At 43.3% G+C, this 14,466-nt stretch overlaps 1 protein-coding gene across 1 annotated transcript in view; it reads left to right on the top strand.

Moving 5' to 3' along the window:
- LOC308327878 (E3 ubiquitin-protein ligase pellino homolog 1) overlaps nucleotides 1-14,227 on the top strand; it is a 55,379-nt gene extending 41,152 nt beyond the window's left edge. The window contains exons 3-7 of the mRNA XM_080781484.1: nucleotides 1,102-1,231; nucleotides 3,374-3,475; nucleotides 3,914-4,111; nucleotides 5,463-5,651; nucleotides 10,248-14,227. Of these exons, the coding sequence (XP_080637610.1) occupies nucleotides 1,102-1,231; nucleotides 3,374-3,475; nucleotides 3,914-4,111; nucleotides 5,463-5,651; nucleotides 10,248-10,826 (1,198 nt within the window). The 3' untranslated portion in view covers nucleotides 10,827-14,227. The remainder of the gene's footprint in view (nucleotides 1-1,101; nucleotides 1,232-3,373; nucleotides 3,476-3,913; nucleotides 4,112-5,462; nucleotides 5,652-10,247) is intronic.
- Nucleotides 14,228-14,466: the final 239 nt, after the last annotated feature.

Below are 14,466 nucleotides of genomic sequence, written 5' to 3'. Positions count from 1 at the left end.
ATACAGTAGGACCTAAATTCACAGAAAATAAACATATAAAGTTGAAATATGGCGATGCAAGGTTTCTGCAACGATATCCATATTATATCGATATCCCCATATCGTCGTGGAAACCTCATGTCCAAACCAGGAAATGGAAAATAAAAATGTATTTATATGGTCACACTCTTGTTAATACTTTTCATTGATTCGATATTAATAAAACTCACAGACGGACAGACTTAACCACTCTCTCACTTTCAAAATCTTGAAAAAATAGCAGACATAGCAGAAGATCTGCTATTTTCTTGCAACCCAGTTAACATCTGAATGTATAATCTTAGGATTTCCCCTTGTGTTCCTTTCTCTCTCCTGTCTCTGCCTACATGAAGCCAAAAATGTCTTCAAGTAAACAACACATTATGAGCCTCTGAGACTCACACTTCGTATAAACTCAGAGAAGCCGGTACGACTCGACCCGATCCCACACAGTAAAATTTTATCCTTAATTCAACTATGCCAATATACTGTACAAGTGGAATGAAATGTTTGTTGTACACTGTTCAATGACCACTGGGACTTTACAGCACATTTCACTTCTGGTGATTGGTTACTAGTACTACTGACCAAAAACACACACACGCACGGTCGCACGCACACAAAGAGCAGAGTGTTGTTGGGAGTCACAGAAGGCCTATTCTATCCCTGTGTAAGCTACTGTTTATTCTCCTTTGGTTGGTCGTCGATCAGACCGAAATGAGTCTCTTGTTTATTTTTTCAGCCTTTCAACTACACAGCCCTTTGTTGTTACCAGCATGCACTGTATGACAAGGAGAGAGAGAGAGAGAGGGGTGGGGAGTACAATAGAATACCACAAGTCCACAATGACTGTTTTCCACTGTATTATACAACTGCTCAGACAATAATGCCCCATTGTCTTTTGTTTGCTTTTGTATCGCTGTGTGTGTGTGTGTGAGTGCTTGTGTTTCCGTGCACGTTCGTAGTCCGTTATATACAAATCGAACTTATGTATTGTGTGTGTGTGTGTGTGTGTGTGTGTGTGTGTGTGTGTGTGTGTGTGTGTGTGTGTGTGTGTGTGTGCGTGTGTGTGCGTGTGTATAGGTACAATGGCTCACTGCCTAATGGGGACCGAGGCAGGCGTAAGAGTCGTTTTGGACTGTGTAAAAGACCGAAGGCCAACGGGGTCAAACCTAGCACTGTACACGTTGCCTGCACTCCACAGGCAGCCAAGGTGAGACACACACACACACACACACACACACACACACACACACACACACACACACACACAGTCACATCTGTGTCACTATACTACAGTACTAGCAAAATGTGCTAATCTGCACGCACGCACGCACTGTCGCACGCACTGTCGCACTGTTGCAAGCACGCACACACGCAGGGATGCATATAGTGCACGTATCCGAAATGAAGATACAGTACGTGCACAAGATGGCATATCATACACACACAGGCACGCACATGCACAGCCACTGTCAAAACCCAGCCAAAGGTACAGTGCACTGCTCCACTAGAGCCTATTGTAAGAACATGTTTTATGAGCGTTATGTAATTGGCAAACAGGGGCAGGGCAATAAGCTAGCATGCTCTGCAAACCTTGCTTCCCCCTAAGTAAACAAAGGATTTGATAATGTGTTTTGTCCCCCCGCTTATTCCTCTTTTATTTAGTGGTGCAACCACTCCTATAGTCTAGACCGCTATGTGTGCACGAAAATAGCTTTTTGTTGGTTTTCACAATCAAGTGTCACTGTTGCGGAGCCCAACACACACACTGTGCGCGTTCCTGTGGGTTTGGATGTTCCAGGGACGCCCCAGGGACCCCCCGGGGACCCCCACACGGTAACTGTCATTTCTCGACCGTTTCGGACGCGGGGTGGCTCGCCGGAACCGGGCCGGAACCCTGGCTGCGTTCCTGTGGGTCTGGAACTTCCGGGGACCCCCACACGGAGTTGCACCACTCTCTTCACATGGGTGTGATTTTGTTTGACTTTATTTTGCTCTCCTTAGTCTTTGTGTTTCTTTCTGAAAAATCTATAAAGTATTAATAAAATAAATACAATTTAATAAAGTAACCAAATATGTCGGCATATGGCCTTGTACAGGATTTTAAAAGGGTATTCGAACAATGTGATACAGTTAAAGGTAATGGAGCAGCTTCTCACCAAAAGTCCTTCATGTCCTTGGAAGTCTGTTTCCATCTGTACTTTGAAGGCCTGTTAAATTGGACAGGTTAGTGTGTGTGTGTGTGTGTGTGTGTGTGTGTGTGTGTGTGTGTGTGTGTGTGTGTGTGTGTGTGTGTGTGTGTGTGTGTGTGTGTGTGTGTGTGTGTGTGTGTGTGTGTGTGTGTGTGTGTGTGTGTGTGTGTGTGTGTGTGTGTGTGTGTGTGTGTGTGTGTGAGTGCGTACATCATAGTACATACTGTGTTCACATGTTATGGGTGTGTCCACTATTGGTTCTTTGTTCTAACATCTGTATCCAATAGATTCTCTCTCTCTCTCACTCAAACACACACACACACACACACACACACACACACACACACACAGGCCAGGCTTTTAGCTGCTGTAATTGAAAGTGTCTGGAAGAGTGATTGCCCTTGGCTGTCCTGTGAGTGTGTATTCCTGACATAGGCCACATTTGGTGACAAATGGTAGACATGAAACCAGTTGATTGGGGTCGGCATGTCAAATTTGGTGTCCCTGATTGGACGTTAAGTGTGATAAGGTTGTGGTTAGGGTGGGCGATATGGCATGAATGCAAGTCCATGCAATCTCATAAAAGGTTTACAAAACTGTGTATGTGGTTTGTTTGGACAATACCATTTTAGACTGATGTTGGGCCTAGCTAGCAGCAGAGACTGACTCATGTCTTTTATCTCCATCTGTCTGTGTCTCTCTCTCTCTCTCTCTCTCTCTCTCTCTCTCTCTCTCTCTCTCTCTCTCTCTCTCTCTCTCTCTCTCTCTCTCTCTCTCTCTCTCTCTCTCTCTCTCTCTCTCTCTCTCTCGTGTGTGTGTGTGTGTGGAGGTTATTCTTCTCCTTGCCTCAGTTGCCTGTCCTACCATTACAACGTTTTTAATACATTTTATAGTGTGTTGACAGAAGAGACAATCAAACTACAAGACCAAGAGAATGTTTAATTAACATGTTTGTCGTTTAGATGATTGTTGTTCAGATGATGGAAAAAGAACATCAAATTACTCCCTGTCACCCTACTCTTAACGCTGTCGTTTCCTTTTTCTTCTTCATTCCTCCTGCCATGGCTCCCTTCTTTCCCTATCTCCTCTCCCTGCTTCCTCCTCTACAAGTAACAAAGCACAGCATCTCTTATACTCTGTCTCTCTACCTCCTTCTCCAGGCCATAAGCAACAAAGACCAGCACAGCATCTCTTATACTCTGTCTCGTGTTCAGACAGTGGTGGTTGAGTACACCCATGACGTCAATACAGACATGTTCCAGGTAACCCACCAGTTTATCCACTTAAACCACATTTGTTGACCTGCTGTATCCCCCAGGGTTGTACATTATCTCTGCTCCCTCTACACCAAATCTCTTCGCTGGTAATATTCAATATACTGTACAAGCTTGCAATGCGTCACATTGCAGCGCATGTTGCTATTAGGATATTAGGTGTCTGTCTGAAATTCTTTATTAGGAACAATCCCTTGAGATGAACCAAGCAGTTATCAGTCTATCTGTCTGATACAGATGTGTATTCATCAACCATACAGGCTGACGGATTGTCGCGCATTGAGGAAAACAACTCATCTGATTTGAAACAAGTGTGTACCATAAAGTGTTGGGTTAATAATGAGTTGTGACCAAGAACTCTGCTCCACCTGTCTTTCTTTCTCCCTCTATCACGTCGTCGTCCCCCCCTCTCTCTCCCTCTGCCAGATCGGTCGATCCACAGAGAGTCCTATAGACTACGTGGTGACGGACACGGTGGCAGGCAGTCAGAGTAACTCCGACACCCAGTCTGTCCAGAGCACTATTTCGCGCTTTGCGTGCCGCATCATGTGCGGGCGCACGCCTCCCTACACGGCACGCATATTCGCAGCCGGCTTTGACTCCTCCAAGAACATCTTCCTGGGGGTGAGAGAGTGTGTGACTGTGTGTGTGTGTGTGTGTGTGTGTGTGTGTGTGTGTGTGTGTGTGTGTGTGTGTGTGTGTGTGTGTGTGTGTGTGTGTGTGTGTGTGTGTGTGTGTGTGTGTGTGTGTGTGTGTGTGTGTGTGTGTGTGTGTGTGTGTGTGTGTGTGTGTGTGTGTGTGTGTGTGTGTGTGTGTGTGTGCGTGCGTGTGCACGTGCGCGTGTCTGACTTGTGTCATACGTATGGACATTATCATTACTGTCAGGCAGAAACCTCCCATTCTCCGTGTCATGGGGCAGCCTGTGCCCTATAGACAATAGTAGAGACATTGAGTCATGGGGCAGCCTGTGCCCTATAGACAATAGTAGAGACATTGAGTCATGGGGCAGCCTGTGCCCTATAGACAATAGTAGAGACATTGAGTCATGGGGCAGCCTGTGCCCTATAGACAATAGTAGAGACATTGAGTCATGGGGCAGCCTGTGCCCTATAGACAATAGTAGAGACATTGCACACAATTTATAGCTGCTTCCATTTGATGAGCATCATGCCGGCCGGCTTGGAAGTGTCTGTGTGGGTGTAGCTGTTTGCAATATTATTTTAAAATGTATTTGGTATATTATGTGTATTATTGGTATCTAAAGTGTAAAATATGATGTGTATGTGGTGTACAAGTTTTTGGTATTGCTGTTTTATAGGATGTTTTATAGGATGTCAGATATATGGAGATTAGTTAATTGACTGAGACTGAGTTTAGTTTGTTTTGTTTATTTAGTTTAGCTTTTCAAGTGTTCATTTTAGATTTTGAAGTTATTTTTGGCCAGCCTTATTTGTGTTATTGTCATTGTCTGCCTAGGCCCACTGTGTATATGCTGCACTGCTATTTATTAGGTGTTTGTGGAGGGAAATAAACATAAAAAACCCTGTATTCCTGGACTTTGAACTGTTCTTGGAGCCTTGACCATCGGCCAACTTTACACTCTGTATTATTTCTACTTGATCATACTACAGCGTCACACAAGAAGTAGCATACCTGCAAAGTGACATATTTTGAGCTTGAAGAAAGATCTGCTACTTTAGCTTGCATTTTTATTTGACTCTTGTTTTGGTTTCCACCCGACAGCATTACAATGGGCATGGACCTACCATCCTTAATCAATTGCTCTTAGATCAGTTATTTATCTTTTGGAATTTGGGTCTTTCTTTGGCGCGGAACTTGGCACAAAGGTCCTCAGTGTCTGTCGGAGACGAGGATAGGTTGTTTCTGTCCGACAACAGCGATATAATAGAAAAAACGAAGCCTTTTGAATAATAAAATTAACTGTCACAAATAACTGTCCCCCTCCCTTCCACAGGAGAAAGCCGCTAAGTGGAAGACGTCGGATGGGCAGATGGACGGGCTCACCACCAACGGCGTTCTGGTGATGCACCCAAGGAATGGCTTCATGCAGGACTCAAAGCCTGGTGTGTGGAGGGAGATCTCGGTCTGTGGCAACGTCTTCACACTGCGGGAGACCCGCTCGGCGCAGCAGCGAGGCAAGATGGTAAGACACCGACCGGGTGTACATGATGCCAGGGATAACGAGTCGTGAGCCGGCCACTGTTGAGAAATTAACTCCGACGCGGTGATTAGACACCGAGTTCATTAGCATCCTGGAGTGGTTTAGTTCTCAACCATGACTGGCTCACCAAATATGATTTCATATTCTGTTACTGCTTACCTTTTTTTCATTTTTTTGCCTCAAATGTTTAAAAGAAAATATTCTTTGGGTGTACCGTTTAGCTGTAAAATGACAATGTGTTTGTTTTACATGGCTGCCAGTGCCATGTTGCATACAGTATAAAACAAGCTTGGCGGATTGATTGATTGACCGATCAGGTGAGGATATTCTTCATAGCAAGAAATAACATGCCATTAATGCAGTGATTGACCAATCAGAATCGAGCATTGGTAAATGGTGCATTTATATAGCGCCTTTATCCAAGGCGCTTTACATACATTGTGCATTACATTCACCCATTCACGCACACATTCATACACCGATGGTGCCGGAAACCAACCAGCACATCAGGAGCAATTAGGGGTTTAGTGTCTTGCTCAAGGACACTTCGACACTAACTCTGGCCATTGAAATTCAACTGTAGTTAGCCTACTTTTAAAATAATACTAAACTAGAAAAGTGCCCCTCGGGGCACAGGTCTCCACCAGGGCAGATCAGGTTGTGGCCTCCTGGTGGCGCTATAATAGGCCAATGTGAAAAGGGTGCCATTTCTTCTTACACATTGGATGGCAATCGGATGATTTGAGGCATTTTGTTCCAAAAATGTGTTTTGCTAAATCCACATGTTGGTGGTGCTATAACAGGCCAATGTGAAAAGGGTGGGATATATTCCTCAGCCTAGTAGGAAAGTCTGTGAAAGATTTCACGTAAATTGCACTCTGCGTTCATCATTTGAGGCTTTTTGTTAAAAACGGGCCAATCCTGCAAACTTTGAAAGCCAATGTTAGCCAACACGGACGGACACACGCACACACGGACGGAGCGCAAAACATACTCTCTCCCTATGCCTTCGGCCTGGTGGAGACAACAAATTGAAGGTATTGAAAACCTCAAGGGATGCGACCGTGATGTACTTTAACTTTTAATTTTTACAATGCTAGCAGTTTTGAGACACTGATGGAGTATATTATAGTACATTGTGGGCTGTATATTGAGATGGCAGGTATGTAACATTGAAAAGGACAAATAAATCAAACATATGGCACAGCAGGGACACTTTATTAGAACACAAAATAAATCGCTACAGCCTCAGTAATGAACCAGTGAAATAAGGGTATTTTTGATGCCTCTCATAGGGATTGCATTGACAGCTGCAGTACACCGTACACAGTACACAGTACAACAGACCTGAAATGGGGTGTCTGTCGGTCTGTCTGTCTGTCTGTCGGTCTGTCTGTCTGTCTGTCTGTCGGTCTGTCGTCCATCTGTCTCGTCTTATCTACCTACACTCAACACAGCATCTACCTACAGAATGCAGTACACACACACACACACACACACACACACACACACACACACACACACACAGACACCATGCACGTGCAAATCTATTGATTACATGGATTTGTTGAACATGCTAGTTGGCCAATCTGCAGTTCTAACCATGGAATCTAATGAAATACTTTTGGCAGTTTAAGCAAATCTTAATTATTATAATTTTGTATCAATAATTTCATTTGAAATCATTGATTTTGTTCTCACATATAGCCATGTAATAACTATCAGTGATGTAGGCGGCAGTGGCACAGGGGTAGAGTGACCGGATGCCAGGAACCGCAAGGTTCCCAGTTCAAACCCGGGCTCCCCCAGAGTTAGTGTCGTGTCCTTGAGCAAGACTCTGAAATTGCTCCCGATGTGCAGGTTGGTGCCTTGCATGGTTTCCTCAGGCATTGGTGTGTGAATGGGTGAATGTAAATGCACCATTTACCGGCATTTAGTGTTAATGTAGGTTGCCAATTTGCCTGTGGTTTCTTTCCATCTTTCTCTCTAGTACCAATCAATTGCACACCCTCTTACACACGCACACACACACACACACACACACACACACACACACACACACACACACACACACACACACACACACACACACACACACACACACTCACACACCAGTCCTCTCACCCAGGCTTGAAGTTCAGTCAGTTCTTTACACCCATTGCCACCTGGGGTTAGGGGGATGCCGTCTCCATGGGAACGGGTCCGGGTGTTGATCTGTGTGAAACAGGACCTAGTAAAAGGATCCTCCAACTGACGTCAGGACTTGTCTACCAATCATAGCCCACATTCACACACCGTCCAATCGGAGCCTCTAGTCCTGACATCTACTGTAGGATTTGTAGTATGTGTGTGTGTATGTGCATGTGCCTGAGAGCATGTGTGTGTGTGAGCAGCATCACAGTATTTTATTTCTATTCTATCCTGTTCTAGTCTCCCATCAGTAAAGCACACATGCATAGTCTTTACATCAGCATTTTGTCGCTGCCGGGGTGAAATCCTTGTATGTCCAAAACCATTCCTTTTATTCCATTAATGAAAAAAGGAAAAATAGTGAGAATAGCCTATCTACAAGCTTGCAGGTCTGCTCGTTTCACTACTCTTATGTGACGCTCTTGTATGACGAAGTAGGGCATTCATTAATGAAAATCATAAGAAGTTGAAATATGGAGACAGTAGGTTTCTGCTTGATGCTAAGTAATTACAAGTGTCTCTCTCTCTCTGTCTCTCTATCTCTCCAAGTCTCCCAGCGCAGCACACAATTAGCCTTGCTCTTATCTCCACCTGGCCTTTAATATCTGTGGGTTAACTGCCTCTGCAGTAGCCGACATTAGACGGCTCCATATTTCACTGTTGGTTGGCCATTTAAATGGCCGTTAATGGAAGAGCACCTATTTCCTATTAAGCAGGGCTATGGAGCATGATGGATCAGTATGCTGGGCCTGGGTGTAACACGTTGAGCATTGGCTTGTGATTGAAGTCTCGTTCCTCACTGAGACGGTTAAGTCATTAAAACTGGGAAAGCATCACTGCACTGCAAGCTTGTAAATCTGCAATTTTTTTGGGAGAAAAAAAATTTGTGCAAATCTTATCGATCACATACAACAACAACAACAACAACACTGCAGTGATTCTCAACCTGTGGGCCGTGAGCATATTGCAAGTGGGCCCCCAAATAATTGGCAAAACACTATGATCGATAAGCAAATATGTTTAACTCAAATCTTTGCTTCTGGGTCTCTGGAACAAAATATTTTGAGATGGGGTCCATGGACAAATACCTATCATTTTGGGGATCCATGACATGAAAAAGATTGAGAACCACTGTTACTGTAGCAATATACGTTTTTAATAAAACTCTTAGGTTAGGATTTAGAAGGCATTTGTAAAATCGGCCTCAGGTCTTAATGGGTTAATATAGAGGCAATCTGAGAACCCATCGACAAAACAAATGAAAAACAGTGCCCTCTTTTCCTTTGAATTTGATGTTAGTCAACAGACTGTCTCGAGAGACAGAAGCCCTACACACACCGTCTGCGAACACCATGCGTCAAAACAGCCGTCTCCGTTATTTTCCAGGCGTTGCCGTGCGGCAATGCCTGTGCTGCGTCGCTGCGCCGTGTGTGTGTGTGTGTGTGTGTGTGTGTGTGTGTGTGTGTGTGTGTGTGTGCGTGCCCCCCCCCCCAGCATCAGTGACCTCAGCTCTAACCATGAGTAATCCCAATAAGGGAGTAAGCCTGCAGTTTATTAGTCTTTTACTGGTTGTAAAACTCACATTGTAATTCAGTTTTGACAAGTGCTCTACAAATAACAGTTGCTGATCTAACCTGTCCCCCCCGTCATTGTGTAACTGTTAAAAGCTTACAGTAGTCCAGTAGTTAGTGTGGGTACCAGCTAGTGTGTATATACATTGTCATGTCCTGTTTGTTGTCGGCACTGTACCAACAACAACAAAGTACCTTCAGTATAATATTTTCTTTGTTGTCTTCCTTTTATCTCTCTCTGTCTTTGCTCCTCTTTTAAACTCATTCTGAGTGCATGGTGACAAGGCTGGGGTTCACGCTACTGCCACGCCACAATACCGGAGTTTCCCATTGCTGCTAAAATGTCTCTGATTTACACACACACACACACACACACACACACACACACACACACACACACACGCACACACACACACACACACACACACACACACACACGCAATGAAGTACACTCTCTGTGCTCAGCCTTTATTCTATGACTTAGACTGCCACCTACTGGGAAAAAGTGGATAATGCATCACTGTCATAGGGAGACATGGCCATGCACAAACTAGCAGTAAGTATATCATCTATAGTAATAGTACAAAGGAATGTGAGCTGCATAGTGCATATCCAAAAGAGACCTTTTTTATTTCTTAATTTTTTACAAGATTCTGATTAACTGGGCTGTGGTTGTTCTAAGAACTCATTGTTGTTCAGTTCAATTACATTTATTCTTGTTTTATGCTGTGTATATATCGCTAATATCTATCTAATCGCCTAGCTACTGCAAAACCATCCTTCTAACAAGTCTCTTTATCTCTCTCTGTCTGTCCAGGTGGAGGCGGAGAGCCAGGAGCTGGTGGACGGCTCGCTCATCGACCTGTGCGGGGCCACGCTGCTGTGGCGCACGGCCGAGGGCCTGTCCCGCACGCCCACCCTGAAGCACCTGGAGGCCCTGCGCCAGGAGATCAACGCGGCCCGGCCCCAGTGCCCCGTGGGCTTCAACACGCTGGCCTTCCCCTCCATGCGCCGCAAGGACACGCCCGACGAGAAGCAGCCCTGGGTGTACCTGTACTGTGGCCACGTGCACGGCTACCACAACTGGGGCAACCACAGGGAGGAGCGGGAGGGCCGCGAGGGCCGCCACCGCGAGTGCCCCATGTGTCGCACCAAGGGACCGTATGTGCCGCTGTGGCTGGGCTGCGAGGCCGGCTTCTACCTGGACGCCGCGCCACCCACACACGCCTTCAGCCCATGCGGCCACGTGTGCTCAGAGAAGACGGCGGGCTTCTGGAGCCAGATCCCTCTGCCGCATGGCACGCACACCTTCCATGCAGCCTGCCCCTTCTGTGCCCAGCAGCTGAGTGGGGAGCAGGGCTTTGTCAGACTCATCTTCCAGGGACCCCTAGACTAGGACTAGGACAGGTCCAGGAGGGGAGGGGAACAACTTTGGGTGGGGAGGGGGGATGGTCATGACCAAGCAGAGGAATGTCGCTCCCAGTTTTATTTTGATTATTCTCTCCCTTTTACTTTTCTGTTCTTTTGTAAGCATTATTTTTTACTGTTCTCTCTCTTTCTGATTCTCATTTTTAAGTGACCTTTATATTGTTTTTTCACAAATGAAAAGAACAAAAGATTTCTATATTTTCATGTGAAAACCAGAGACACAAAAAAAAGGCTTCAACAAAATACAAAGAACACTGCTGACTGGGTGAAGATTTTGTTGTTTTTTTGTGTTGTTGACAACGGACATTTGACAAACAGTATTTATCTATACTACTAACATATACCGTAATACAAAACTACGGTTTTATTCACCCTTATTGTTGCAATATACTGTGTATACAGTTCATCTAATAAGAGCTAACTTAAACAATTATGTTTATTTATGGCCCACAAATTAAATCATCGTCTCATCCTTTATTTTTCCCATCTTTGTCATTCAAATATGCCTAATACTCTCGGGTTCTGTGTCTACTTGGCACCTATTTCCTATGCTACCAGCACTAAACAGACATTTGTGGGAAGTAGTTTAATAGCTGTTGTTTCTAAATCCTAGAAACTGTCTGGTGTGCTCTCACTTTGCGTAGCTGTAATGTGTGTATTAACAAGTTCCACTCTTTTCTCTCCATAACGCATTACTGCATCCTCACACATTCAAAGCAATAGAATTTAAAAAGGAGATGCCCTCTCATTATGGGAAATCAACCTCACACATTCAAAGCAATAGAATTTAAAAAGGAGATGCCCTCTCATTATGGGAAATCAACCTCACACATTCAAAGCAATAGAATTTAAAAAGGAGATGCCCTCTGGCATGGGAAATTGGGAGTATGTTCCCTCCATTTAGGTGCATGTCTGACACCTACAAGGCCAAGTATGAGGTTTGTGTGGACGTGCAGCTTACTTTCTCTCAGCTCTAAGATTAGATTTGCACCTAATGTCACACAAACACACACACACAGACCTCGGTTGGATAGTAAATGTCCTTGCAACACACTCCACAGTCCTGCGTGGCTAGGTTCTGTTCCTATGATAATGTGTAATGTGTATCTTGGAGTTCACCCAACCTGTGGCTTGTAAGTTATACCTTTGTACAAAATGCACTCTTCAGTTGTACTTCCAAGTGTGTGTTTATTTTAGCCTTCTAAGGTTTCAGACAGGTAGGGATGTGAGATGCAGTGCTATAGTACAATTAATTCCAGAATGTTTAGACGAAAGCAGGAAAGAATAACAAATTCAAAATATAATTATTATTATTGTGAATTGTGATTTACTTCATGGCTAACTGTCTGAACTGACGGACCCCATAACGACAGACCTCACCCATTTGGTTCTCCCGGAAGGTTAAAACACAGTCAAGTACAAACAAATATGTGTGGACAATTGTTAATTCATACTCATAACATGCAGGCTGTTGATTTGTTGAATGTCCAATATGCTTATTTAATTTTGTGATTTCATGGCCAATTGCTTCTACAGTATTTCCCCTGCATTTTGTTTCTGGGAATTATACTGACCTAAGTCAAGCTCTTTGCCCTCACATATTAAATCCATATCTGGCATGAAGATGTGACATTCAGAAGAGGAAAACTTGAAACCCTACCCATGAAACATACTAACCCCATTAAAACTAAATGAGAAAGAGGCTGCGCATTATCAATGGTTTTCAGTGGAGTGCCAAACCCAAATCAAAAAATAGGAATTAAATAATAATAATAATAGCACATCCAAAAATTAAACAAGCGGGGGACAAGGTACTCACATTTCCATTTATTTTTATTGGCACACCAAAAAGCATTCACCATTAAAACTATTTAAAGACAGTTTAGATATGAATATATTGTACAAGAGGAAAACATGTCAGTTATTCCAAAGTGTGTTTAACACAAACATTAAATGCACACCTGCAGTGCAACAATGGGTGAAAATATATCAGGGTCCACGTAACATTTTGTTTCTGACAAACACCTAAAAGAGATCTAAACTTCAATAAAGTACTGTGATTTTCTTGTCTTGTTTTCAGTGTAGTGTTGTGTGGAGACTAATATATTTTCAAAAGCGCTAGTATGGTAAATAAAGTGCACACAGAAAAATAAACTACAACTAAAACTACAAGAAGCAATGGAAACGGAACAGAAAATGATTTAAGTATAAAACACTATAACTATGAAATGGCACCTCATTCTGTACTGTATGTAGGGAGGGGGACTTGGTAACACCATCCATATAGCAGCAATAAATAAGACTGCAAAATCCTGAATGTTGAATTCAAAAGAGCACTTGGGATTTTACTGTGCACAGACTGTGGTTAAATTGGTCATCTTGTCTTGTGCAGAATTCAGAGTCCCGCTACCCTATTCCCGCAACATATTCTTCACAATAGTTATGGTATATCCACTAATGACCACATATACAACCAAGTAAGTCAAAATATGATATGACCTTTTGAAAGCCATGCAGTTCAGATGTTCAAGTAGCGACTCGAGAAAGCATTGTTCAAGGATCATGTATGAGTTTTGGTTCTAAATCTTATACTGTAGGTGTGCGTGTGTGTGTGTGCGCTGTGCGTAACATGTATCTTTCTAATTTATGTGTTTTTTTAGTTTTTAAGTATAGCCTACTCTATGAAATGAATGTATACAGTATTCTGTGTGTGTGTGTTCACCGTCCATCTCTACTGTCTATGAGTTCTCTCTACTAAATAAATACACATACATTATCATTGATAATAAATAATAACCCCACCAATGTTCTGACTGTCTGCAACACACTAAAACCTCAGGGAGACAAAAGAAAAAGACTTGCAAACAAACAGCCACCTATCAGCCTGTTATGTTCACACACACACACACACACACACACACACACACACACACACACACACACACACACACACACACAGCTATGGTCTTCTGACAATACCTCACCAGTAAAGGTCTGTCTTTTAAATTTGTGTGTTTTAACTCCACTCTGAGCTAACCAGAGAGATTTTTTAAGCATGTCTAGCACTCTACAGTGTGAGAAAGGGCTTTACTCTTGTTGCCTCTATGTGATCTTGCTTCACAAAGACATTGATGCTTAATTCATACTTCATCATACAGTCATGACGTTGCTTGCCCTAAATAACTGATTTTTGATAAGCGATACATTTGTACGATGAAATATAAATTAACCTTTCCTCCTCCTCTAGAGCTCCGCTCCCATGATGCTGCAGTTTCCTTTTCAAAGGCAAAAAGCTGAGAATGTTTCAAGTAGGACTAAATGTTTTGGGGGGTTTTGTACCAACTTTAAACAATAAAGTTTAAAAAAAGATGTTGTGTTCTATTGGTTTCATTGGTGTGAGATGGGTCTATTTTAACAGTTCTTTCCAATCACTGCAAATTGTAGGCATCCTGTGAAGAGAGAAAAGTCTTATACTTTTTTAGTTTTAGTCTCATTGACTAATGTGATGTTTAAATGAAGGCAGTGAGGCAGTCCATTCTAAAACATTTTCTAATCCTTGTGCTTTTGTATGGCTACTTTGCAGACCAATAAACTTTTCATCTTGGAAT

Source organism: Protomyctophum bolini (assembly GCF_963924005.1).
Source record: "Protomyctophum bolini genome assembly, chromosome: 14".
Lineage (NCBI taxonomy): Eukaryota > Metazoa > Chordata > Actinopteri > Myctophiformes > Myctophidae > Protomyctophum > Protomyctophum bolini.
The sequence above is the reverse complement of the archived record's forward strand: the minus strand, read 5'-3'. Positions and strand labels throughout refer to the sequence as shown.